This window comes from Bos taurus, chromosome 24 (genome assembly GCF_002263795.3).
Source record: "Bos taurus isolate L1 Dominette 01449 registration number 42190680 breed Hereford chromosome 24, ARS-UCD2.0, whole genome shotgun sequence".
Lineage (NCBI taxonomy): Eukaryota > Metazoa > Chordata > Mammalia > Artiodactyla > Bovidae > Bos > Bos taurus.
The window spans coordinates 39,885,358-39,897,445 of record NC_037351.1 but is presented as its reverse complement, the minus strand read 5'-3'; the positions used below and the strand labels follow the sequence as shown (position 1 = coordinate 39,897,445).

Sequence of the window (12,088 nt, the reverse complement as noted above, 5' to 3'; positions counted from 1 at the left end):
GAAAACACATGATATTTTGTCTTTTAAAAAACTGTCACTCATCTTGATTGACCATATTTTCTGAATTTTCTATGGATGGTATGTGTTATTTTAAAAAATGAACAAAGGGCTCTTTTTTTTCTTCAAAGGAACAAACAGAACACAAGAACTAGCGCAAGAAATTTAAGTCACGACGGCAAACTCACCATCATCCAGCTCCCCTCTCACCCCAAATTACTAAAAATGATGGGAAAAAAAATTTTAAAGGAACAGGTTTTTAACAGCATTGGAAACCAGCAAAGAATTCCAGAGCTGATAGACATTTCTAGATGAAAAGCAAACAGAACTGGTTGGTAAAACAAAACCTCTAACTGAAAGCAGCATAAAAGAAAATTTTTCAGACAGGGAAGATAAAAACAACATGATGTACAAAGGGTAGGAAAGAGCTGCCGGCAGATAGTCAAGAGTTGTTTACAAACCAGGGATGAAGCAGTCAATCATTCCTTAAAATATAGACAGCCCCTAAATATAATCTGAGGACAAAACCCCAAATTCAGTCTAAATAAAATGAACTGCTTTGGGGTGGGTGGGCTCCTGGTTTGAGTACACTTGACCCTCTGCCTCCACAGGTTTTCCATTGGCAGATTCATCCAATCCAGATGGATAGATAACGTTTGAAATATTTGAAAAAAACAAAAAACCCAGAAAGCTCCCCAAAGCTAAAGCTTGAGTTTTGCACATGCCAGTAACCATTTATATAGCATGTACATTGTAATAAGGATTACAAGTGATCTAGAGATGGTGTTGGAGAAGACTCTTGAGAGTCCCTTGGACTGCAAGGAGATCCAACCAGTCCATTCTGAAGGAGATCAGCCCTGGGATTTCTTTGGAAGGAATGATGCTAAAGCTGAAACTCCAGTACTTTGGCCACCTCATGCGAAGAGTTGACTCATTGGAAAAGACTCTGATGCTGGGAGGGATTGGGGGCAGGAGGAGAAGGGGACGACAGAGGATGAGATGGCTGGATGGCATCACTGACTCGATGGACATGTCTCAGTGAATTCCGGGAGTTGGTGATGGACAGGGAGGCCTGGTGTGCTGCAATTCATGGGGTCGCAAAGAGTCGGACACGACTGAGAGACTGATCTGATCTGACAGATGGTTTAGGGAAGGTGCGTATAGGTCATATGCTAGCACCACATCATTTTATATAAGGGATTTGAGCACCATTGGATTTTGGTATTCTAGGGGGTCCTGGAACCCATCCCTCATGGATACTGAGGAAGGAGGGGTCTAAGAGAGAGGCAACTCGGAAGACCACACAAGACATGGATGGGAGATGGAGAAATGAAATCAGCTTTGACCTTCATTAGTTTTGCATCTGGGGAGTGTTTACTAACCTACCTGAACCCTATATGCACTTTTACCCCTTTAAAGTTAAGTACACCCCAATCACTCTCAAAAACACACAATCAACAATTTTGGCCTTTTAAAAAAATCAATCTACACGGCTGCAGAGGAAACATACAGCAATTTCCTACAGTAATCAGTCAAAAATCAATAAAGACTTGCACAATGACTGCAAAGAACTTTACGGACCCAGGGGCTGTGGTCCCCTGCGAGTGTGCTGGCATCTTCTACTTTGTTGAACACCTTCTGCTCTGTTTCCCTTTGGTGGGTCCTCCTACCCTCCTGCTGTGACAGGATTCTGACAGGGATAGTGTGAGGGAGGGGCTGGGGATCTGGACAGGAAGAAACACCCAGGACGCATAGTCTTGGGGAGAAGCTCTCCCTGCACTGCACTTGCTGTCCCTCCCTCCCCACCGCAGGGCCCCCTGGAGGCATGCGCTTCCCTCATCAGATGGTCCTCTCTCTTGGGCAAGACTCCGCTGCTTGTGTCACTTACTGCTACACGTTCCAGAAACTAGCATGTTCTCCACACAAGATGTTTACATTTGGGAAATAACTGGGAAAAACGAAACATCTGTTTCTTAGTTGATACTGAAGATACTGAAAAGAAATCTACATAGTCGTCTTAATTTTCTGTATAAGCTCACCCACAAGGCCCAAGCTTTAGTTGACAACATCCTTGCTTTAAAATACACATTTATGTAGTTTTTTAGTAAAAAAGCTATTTATTCCAATTTATTTTCTCAGGATAACTTGCTTAAAATACACATTTAGATATTAGTTCCTTGTAAAGCAACTGTACGCCAATAAAAAATTAAGAAATGAGTTTATGTTGCTGGTGTTTCTGCCTATAGAAGCTTTCTCCAAAAGACAGAATTCAGTTATTTTTGATTTATTGAATTATTCCTTGCTGAATTTAAGAGTTAAGGGTGACGGGGCTGAGGGTGGCTTGTTGGCCAACAACCTGAATTATGTTGTGTGTTTGGCAAAGAGAAACGAGAGTACATATCCTTTCTACTGGTACAAATGAATGTTCATGGAGGCATTATTCATAATGGATCAAAAGTGTAACTAATCCAAATGTCCATCATCAGGTGAAAAGATACACCAACAGCAGTATATCTACACAATGGATTACTGTTAGTGATAAAGGGACTAAATTTCTAACGCATGCAACAAGTGGATGAATCTTAAAATTATTTTGTGTGCAAGAAGCCAGACACAAGAGTGTGTACTAATCCCAACAGAGTTGGCCTCTGCCGGAGAAAGAGGACAGTGGGTGGGAAAAGGTCTGAGAGAAACGTCTAGGGTGACTGGAATGTTCTCTGTTTTGACTGGCTGTGATTACACAGGTAAAAACACTTCTCAAAATGAACTGAATTATATACCTAAAATGCAGGCACTTGTTTTAAAAATATATAACAGTAAAAAACAGGCAGAAATAATCCCATTCCTTACAAATAATATAATTATCTTCAAGGGTCTATAGCTGCTATGAATCAAGAACCTACAGCTACCATGATGGGTAAATCACAAAGAAAAAAGTTGTTCTTGGGAAATAAGAATATGTTTGCTGAAATTTATAAGGAGTAAGAGAAGCTAAACAAGATAACAGAATCATGACCAAGAAAAAAATTACTAACCTGGAGCATAAAGATGAAGAAATCTGAGCAAAAGAGAGTAATGTGAGAGAAAATTTAGGATACTGAAATTCAATGCAAGCAAAGCAAGAGCCATCTAATACGTGTTTGCTAACCATCTTGTGAATTTAAGGATTAAATCCACATGCTATGGTGGTAGCATGGAAGAAAAAAGTCAGAAGCTCACTCCAAGGTTGGCACTGAACTGTCCTGTAGCTGCACCAGCTTGATTCACCCACCGTTAGTCGCTTGTGATTAAAACAAACTCCTACTTGTTTAAATCAAAGTTTCTTAGATTTTCTTTTCTATAAAGCAAACACAGATGTAAATGATCATTTTTAACAGATGGTATGATTGTATTTTGCAGTGAATTATAAATCAATAGCAAATGTAGCTATTTGATTTTTACTTAAGGCACTGGAAATAACCAGACTGACTACTTTGCCTTCTGAATTAACTAACACCTCAAATGACTAATTCATTTATGTCAACTACACATAAGGAAAATGTTTTCTCTTATCTATACGAATGATTTGTAGTTTGTGAGGATTGTAGATTGGGTTTTAAGCCTTTTTGTAAATAAATCTTTTGTAAAGGCCTAGATTTAGTGGCATTTATGATTTAGAGTCAAGACTCAACCTCATATAATAATAGACAATAGGCAGTTATATATATTATAATAGACAATTCCTTTATTGTAGGTAGTTTATTGCAAAACCAACACGTTGGACATTAACAAAATCATAAAATATTATATGGACTCTTCAGATGACCAAACCTTTCTTTCCTAAAACCTAGTAGCATCAACAAACATAACTGAAAAAAAAAAGTCACACCACCAATACTGTCTCAGCAGGGAGGAGGGAACCTTCTGGGATTCAGCATTCCCTCCCCTAAGGAATATGAGGATGGAAACAGTAAAGAAAAGATGACGTATATACATTTCACCAAGGGAGAGAAAAGATAGCTCAGGATAGAACTGCACATAAAAACAGATGTGAGAGAAGGCTCTGTTTGGCTAAACCATGAATAAAGCAACCTTCCTTGTCTATAAACTGACAGATGCTGGATCCTTCTCCCAGGGCTTGCCTGATGTCTGCTCCAGGTAAGTGGGGAGTGGAGAGTGGCTCTGGGGAAATGCAGGTGGTGAGGGAGGGAAGGGAGCCCTGGACGCCTGGGGTGAAGATTGCACTCAGAAGTAAGGTGCAGGGTGGAAACACGTGCTGCTGTCCCATGACTTGACATCCGTATCCAGTGGACCTGGGACCCAGTGGAACCAACACTCATAGGAGAATATTTTAAAATAAGAGAAAAATGTAAAGGGACTAAATCCGTCATAAAGAAATGCCTACCGTCACTGGTTGTTTGGTTTTGTGTCTGTTTTAATAGAGCATGTAGTTATTTGTGGCTATAACTATTAAACTTGGTTCACTTCATGCTGAATGGCTTCCTCCGAATAAAGGCAGACCGGCATGCTGACAGCTGTGCTTGTCCAGCTACCTTAATTATGCCGCCCTGTGGTGAGGTTTCGTGCGGTTGTCTTGAAGGACTGGCTGCCGTCTCATCCCCACCCCGTCCTCCCCATCACTTACCAAGGGGCCGCTGGCTTTGATGATTCCTGGCAGCGCTTTCCCCTCCCGGGCGCCATCCAGCTCGCTAGCGTGGCTGTCACAGGTATCACCTGGCTAAGGAGAGAAGTGAAGTCACTTTTATCCAGGCATGTCTTTCCCAATAAGGGCTTCCCAGGTGGGGCAAGTGATAAAGAAGCTGCCTGCCAATGGAGGAGACTTAACAGAGGTGGGTTCGATCCCTGGGTTGAGAAGATCCGCTGGAGGAAGGCATGGCAACCCACTCCAGTATTCTTGCCCAGAGAATCCCCATGGACAGAGGAGCCCGGAGGGCTACAGTCCATAGGGTCGCAAAGAGGTGGACACGACTGAAGTGACTTAGCACGCATGCACATCTTTCCCAGTGTGATGGTTTACTCAATTACACATTACACTAGAATCGGTTTAAAGGCACAGCCCTGTGGAGATGCAGAGTTAAGGACTCAAATGTAATGGTAAGAGCATTCACCAGTTCTTCCGAAAGGATGCTGATCCTCGTAAGTGTCGTGCACTGGGACAGAAATGAGTCTCAAAACAGACATCACTACCTGCCTGCCAAAACTCGCTTTTCTTTTCTCCTCTAACATACGAATATCACGACCTTGCTGTAGGATGCTGTGTGTCTGTCTATGAGGACTAAGTGTGATCCTGTGATGGTTTGGTCCAGTGTGATTTTGGTTAAAATGCTACTAGGGAGGAACAGCTGGGAAGGCTAGTGTTCTCTTGCTGACGTGGACGGAATCAAGCTGACTGATGCTTCTTCCAGGACGTGGACATGACACATGTGATGCCCAGAATTCCCTCAGCATTAAATATTAGCCTGCATGGAGCACAATGCAAAGATTAAAAAACTGGTAGGTCCATGAGAGAGGTATTAGTCATACCAGCCTCAGAGTCCTTATTTTGTAAGGAAAACAAACCTCTAATTGTCTAAGTCAGGAAGCTTACTGATAAAACTACGCTACTTAAAAGTCAGACTTTATGACTATATTTTGGAATGATTTACAAATCAAAAGCAAGAGCATTCAGTGCTCTTTCAATTATGAAACTAGAAAAACATTAGACCGATTATCTCACGAACACACATGACTGAGCCAAATATTTCATTCCCATTCTCTGAGATTTGGAAAGGCTCTGATTTTTAACTATGCAACTATGCAGCAAATGTATTTGAGACTATTCCGACTGTAATGCACTGCTCTGTAGGCTTTGTGTATATGCCCTAAGATTTTTTAGCAGCATTTGTGATATAACGGCAAATTTCCCAAAATAAGATGCAAATATTCTATCCATGATTAAAACAATGCTTTGCAAAATTAAACATGCTGGGTATTAATGAAATAAACTTTCACATAAGCCATTAGAAACTTCTTTTTCCATATTTTCTAACTTTTCCCCCGTGTGTATGTATGCTATTCATGTGAAGAATACACGTCTCTTTGGAAGTGGAAACAATGCTAAAAAGCGGTACAAGAAAACTTAGGTCAGCATGGAAAACAGAGTGAACCACTCCCAATAGAGAAAGGGCGTATTTTTATAAGAACAGCTCCAAAGGGCACTGAAAACCAACAAAGTACTCTGCTAACAGATGAACAATTGTTAGAAATTCCTGGAAAGTAAAAAATAATTTGCTTCATAATCATAGAGAAATCCTCAGCCCAAGAAGAGCATAAGACAACACTGCTGGCAAGGAAAGGGCAAATCCACAAAAAACAGACAAATGAACAACCAAACTTAGACTGATAATGACACAGGACAAGAGGCTCCAGGGTGACAGCTAGGAAAATTCAGTGTGAGGCGTTTCCTCAGTGAAGGGGCCAAAGACCTCCTGACAGCCCCCTTTACACTGAGCAGCAGGCAGAAGCCAGGCATAAACCCGAGGAAAGCCTTCTGGATGCCGAGCATTGGGACCATGACAGACCTCAAGATCAGGTCACTCTGGACCTTCATGAAAGATATGTGTGGGAAAGTAAAAGGAAAACATGAATTTTATCTGGGAATGATGTCATCTGTTACTTTCCCTTTGACACTGAAGGTGTGTGCATGCCATGTATTTGTGTATGCTTACACGTCTACACATACACACATGCACAGACTCATCCATGTATGCTGTTAAAATAACGTCCCTTCACAGACTGTTCACACACCTTACTGACTTACAAAGGACCCAAAGTCAGCCCTCTTAGTCAATAAAGAGTTCTTTGGGAAAACATCTATATAATGGTAGAGAAAGCATACAGCAAAGACATGTCCTAAAAGTCACTAAGTAGGCAATCCAGCCAATCACCAAGGATCATCAGTCACTGGAGAAAAATCAACACTATAAAAAAGTTAGCCATGGAGAAAAACCAACATTTTGGGGAAAAAAGGAAGTATACAGATAATGATAAACTTTCTGGGAGAAAGAGATAATCGAGGGCAGAGAAAAAGGCTTATGATGATGTAAGTCTCAGAGAGATTTGAGAGATTACTTCAATCATCAGTCAGGACTACCTATAACAAGAAAGGGTGAATCAGTGCAAAAAGCAGGAGTTCTTATGAATTAAGAGGATGATTGCTGAGTTTAAAAATCAACAGGGACCCAATTATAACCACTCTTTACAAAAATTATAAATAGGTTTCCACAGGATGATGTGGACAAAATCTGCTACCATACAGAACAAATGGACAAAAAGACACGGGGAATGTGAGAGACAACTTAAAAGCTTTGTGAATTTAATGCAAGAAATGAACAGAAGATAAGGGAAAATGGAGATAATCTGGAAGGGACAAGGGGCTGGTCTGCAAAGTGCGGACAGCGTGCCCTACATCAGACACACGTAAGGGCAAAGGAAACTGCAGAGAATCTAAACATCATCGTCACCATCATCTTCATCAGATCAAGAATGGTACACGTGCCACTCCTCGACCGACACCGAACCCCTCTCCCTTTGCTGGGGAGGAAAATAAAGGGCTAAGGAGAAGGAGACATAGAAGCATCAGAGAAGCAAGTCTCTCCCTGTAGATTTTTGCTGCCAGGAGGCCACGTGGAGACAGATGTCAGTAACCCATGTCCTTCTCAGGGTGAAGGGTGTGCTCAGTAAGAGGATCCAGCCTCACACCAGGAGGTACAGACCACAGCTTGAGAGTCTTCTCTTTTGCTAAAATAGCCTCAGTGGCAGTTCTGAACTCCAATCAGCACTCTGAAACTCTCTACTAACCTGGGCGAGGTGGGCTCTAGTGAAGCGCATTTACCTCCTGTGCAAGATTGTGTGTTTTTCCCACTTACTGTGACACATTCCAGAGGCTGCAGTGCCGTGTCCCCATGACAGATTTACATTTAGAAAATAACTGAAATGTCAAAATATTTCTTATGGTGAGAATTAAATTAATTCTGAAGGATTCAAGGAAGGTAGCCTGAAATTTTCCACTGTGCACTCAGCAGAGAGAACAATGGCTCAGCTGACGGCCTCCCCCAGTCCTGACTCCCGGCAGCCGCAGCTGTGGTTGTTTTTCTCACTGTAGGTACAAGGAGGCCACGTCGTTGTTTGTGAGTTTAACTATTTAATTATTCATTCCTGAGTCTGAGACCCTTTTTTCTTCCTTGTTACAAGTTTTTTTTTTTTTTCTCCCTTAAAATTTTCCAGGTTGCCTTGAAGTAACCACTTCTCCTCACCTCGGAGCACTCGCACCCCTCTCTGTCTTACCAGCTGACCATTTCTGCAGGGGAGCACCCCTTTCTTTGTCTTACCAGCTGACCATTTCTGCAAGGGACCGTTGGCATCCTTTCTTCATCCGGGCTCACATCCAGAAGAGGAGCTGGGACACAGCAAAACTCATCTGGCTATTGAGAAAAACAGAGTGCATTTTTACTCAGGCATGTTCTCCCAGGGGTCACTATGCATTTAATCACGCATTATGCAAACAGTGTGCACGTTCATCCAGACATGGTGAGACACCCAGATACGACTGCCTGTGCACCCAGCACTGCATGTGGGACCTCACCACACACCAGGTGCAGCGACAGACACTGGTCTCTGCGGAAGACACTGTAAATCAACCGCCGGCCCCAAACCCAGTTGCCTGTCTTCCTTAATAGGGTCTTTTTTTTTTTTTTTTTCAGGAATGTTTGTGTACAATTAGAAAGTATTAATTTCCCAGGCTCTCTAGTAGCTAAGAGTGATGATATAATGTTTCCAGACCATGAGAGGTAACTGGAATTCTACCAAGTAAGATTTCTGGGAAATTGAAGTCAGAGACAGTCAGGAGGTACAAGTACCCGGAGCTGCCAGGAACAAGGATGTGGTTGTCAGGAGTGGCCCTGCCCCCTCGGTAAGCAGAAGGATGAAGGCCATTCATGAAAGACACAATACAAGACGGAAGGAAGCTGGATCTATGCTAAAGCTAAGGAACACCTTTCAGTTTCCTCATTTGTACTTGTATAACTCTTGGGTTTTCTGTGCCATGCAGTCAAGCATATATATGTGATATAATCATGTTTGTTTTTAAAAAAGGACTCTATGCCTATATTTATACAGTTAATTGTGAGTTAGTCCCACTTTTAACTGTTTATCAATTATGAAATTGAAAATAGATTCAGTTGACTATTTTGCTCAGTGAAATGTATTACTGGACGTAATATCTGATTCACAGCTTCTGAATATTAGAAAAATTCTGTTTGGGCTCATGATGAAATGGATTTGAGATCTTGCACTATGTATCCAAAGGCTGACTTTGTATCTGTGATTTAGTATATAAGAGTTCTACTAAAACAAGGCTTAAATAGTCTTTTAGAATAGAATTTCACTGAAAATTATATTTATTGACTAGTCAATTAAATCACAAAATTTTATTTGGGCCCATAGAAATACTCCTGTTTTTCCTTGTTTGTCCATATTTTCTAAATTTCCATTAAAGACTGTGTATCACTTTTATAATAAGGAAAAAAAAAACACATTTTTTGGAAGAAACACATACTACTGAGAAATTGACATAAGAAACTTGGATCAAGATGACATATTCTCCTGCTCTTGCAAATTACTCAACATGTCAGAGATACTTTTCTCAACGAGTAGATCTAGAAACCACGAAACATTTCCATTAGCAGAACAGAAATTGCTGGATGTTCCCGGAAGATAAAAAGCAAGCAAGAATGGTTTGATAAGGGTAGAGAAAAACTTGGGCCTAAAAAAAAGGTACAAGAGAAAAATGTGTGGAAGGTCAATGCTGATTGAGAAAAAGCACATCTCCAGGATGAAAATTTAATGAGCAGGAAGGCATCACCTAATTCAGAAGACAACAGCTGTTTAGGAGAAGAGCAAGCAGCAGCTAAATGTATTCAGGATTCAACTTAACTGTCCCCGTGGTGACAGACTGACCATCTTCTTCCACCTGCGACCACTCGGCCTGCCTCACTCCCCATCGTCTCTAAAGCTGGACCTCCAGCAGTAAGACTGGGTGGAGAGACGAGGGAAGTGCACAGGAGGAAGGCCCCAGGCCACTCCCCTGACCCACCAGGAATGTAGTCATCTCTCTGCCTTTGCTGGAGTTAAATATTGAACAGTTTACTGCACTTACATGCTATGGAAAAATAAGACTGTTCATAACACTTAAGCCCCAGTGGGAAAGTGCCCACATTATACTTTCCTTCAGGGTCCAAGTGAAAGGAGAAGCACTGTTTCTATGTGGCTATAGTGAAAAGTTTTAGGAAACCTAGAAAGGCTAGTTATGCATTTTTCTTGAGTAGCTGGGGGATTCAAGAGAAGCTACAGACACTTCTATATTTTGCAGTTTGCCAGGGAAGACGAATTGGTGCTTTTGAACTCCGATGCTGCAGAAGACTCTTGAGAGTCCCTTGGACTGCATGATCGAACCAGTCAATCCTCAAGGAAATCAACCCTGAATATTCACTGGAAGGACTGATGCTGAAACTCCAATACTTTGGCCACCTGATGCGAACAGCAAACTCACTGGAAAAGACCCTGATGCTGGGAAAGGATGAAGGCAAAAGGAGAAGGGGGCAGCAGAAGATGAGATGGTCAGATACCACAACCAACTCAAGGGACATGAACTGGAGCAAACTCTGGGAGATGGTGAAGGACAGGGGAGCCTGGCGTGCTGTAGTCCATGGGGTCACAAACAATCAGACACGACTGAATAACAACAGCAAGGGAAAACAAAAAATCTTAGTCTAAAGTAGCCAGAAACAGAAATGGGGAAAGAATGCATGTGGGCCAAGTTCTTAGTACTCGCTCAAGATGATCTGGGCGATAATTGGAAAATGACGCTGGAAATTTAAACCCGAAGGGCAAACCTTTCCTTTGATAGGCATCTAGTCCAGGACTTGTGTGTATGGAGCCTGGCCTCAAGTTGTAGGCATTGCCTGTACCCAGTTCCAGCTGAGGACAATCTCACCTTCTAGGAAGACACAGGTTTCAACCAGGCTGAAAGTTCAAACAGAACAGAACTCAGAATGCTATAACTCATTATACATGGCAGAAGATTCTAGAACTGTGATCAATATACTGGCTATAAGCCATATGTGACAATTTAGGTTTAAATCAATTATGATTAAACAGTTAAAATTTTCATTCCTTACTTACAACTAACTACGTTTCAAGTGCTGATGCCACATGTGGCTGGGGCTATCACACTGGAGAGCACAGAAATGGGTCGTTTCCACTACTTTAGACCGTTCTAAGAGTTGGATAAAGAAGGCTGAGTGCCAAAGAACTGATGCTTTCCAACTGTGGTGCTGGAGAAGATTCTTGAGGTTCCCTTGGACAGCAAGAAGATCAAACCATTCAATCCTAAAGGAAATCAACCCTGAATATTCATTGGAAGGACTGATGCTGAAGCTCCAATACTTTGGCCACCTGACGTGAAGACCTAACTCATTGGAAAAGACCCTGATGCTGGGAAAGATTGACGGCCGGAGCAAAAAGGAATGACAGAAGATGAAATGGTTGGATGGCCTCAACAACTCAATGGACATAAGTTTGAACAAACTCCAGGAGATAGTGAAGGACAGGGAAGCCTGGCGTGCTGCAGTCTATGGGGTTGCAAAGAGTTGGACGTGACTGAGAGACTCAACAACAACAACAAAGACAGGTCTAAAGGCCAGGATTCTTCTGGGATGTTGTAAACACACAGGCAAGGCTTAACTGTAGACGTGAGCTGCTCTGGCAACACCCGACTCTGGTTAATGTATCTAAGAGAAGACCTGACTGACACACAACCTAAAGTAACTCAAATTAGAGACTGTTTTCATTTACGTCAGCTACCCAGTATCCGCGCAGAAGTGCGCCAGCTGTGACGGACTGCGCAGAAGCGTGTCCAAAAGGAGCTACCCCTCACTCAAGGTCAGGGGCGGCAGCTGAGAGGAGCAACCCCAAGTCCAAGGAGCAGTGGCTTCTCGGAGGGCAGAGAGGAGCTACTCCACGTTCAAGGTCAGGAGGGGCGGCGGTGAGGAGA

At 42.3% G+C, this 12,088-nt stretch overlaps 1 protein-coding gene across 2 annotated transcripts in view; it reads right to left on the bottom strand.

Moving 5' to 3' along the window:
* The window catches only part of ARHGAP28 (Rho GTPase activating protein 28), a 139,704-nt gene that overhangs the window by 40,133 nt on the left and 87,483 nt on the right, over positions 1 to 12,088 (bottom strand). For both annotated transcript variants that reach the window (XM_010818945.4, XM_010818947.4), the window contains exons 4-5: positions 8,367 to 8,459; positions 4,622 to 4,714 (exon numbers count right to left, since the gene is read on the bottom strand). In XM_010818945.4, the coding sequence (XP_010817247.1) occupies positions 4,622 to 4,714; positions 8,367 to 8,459 (186 nt within the window). The remainder of the gene's footprint in view (positions 1 to 4,621; positions 4,715 to 8,366; positions 8,460 to 12,088) is intronic.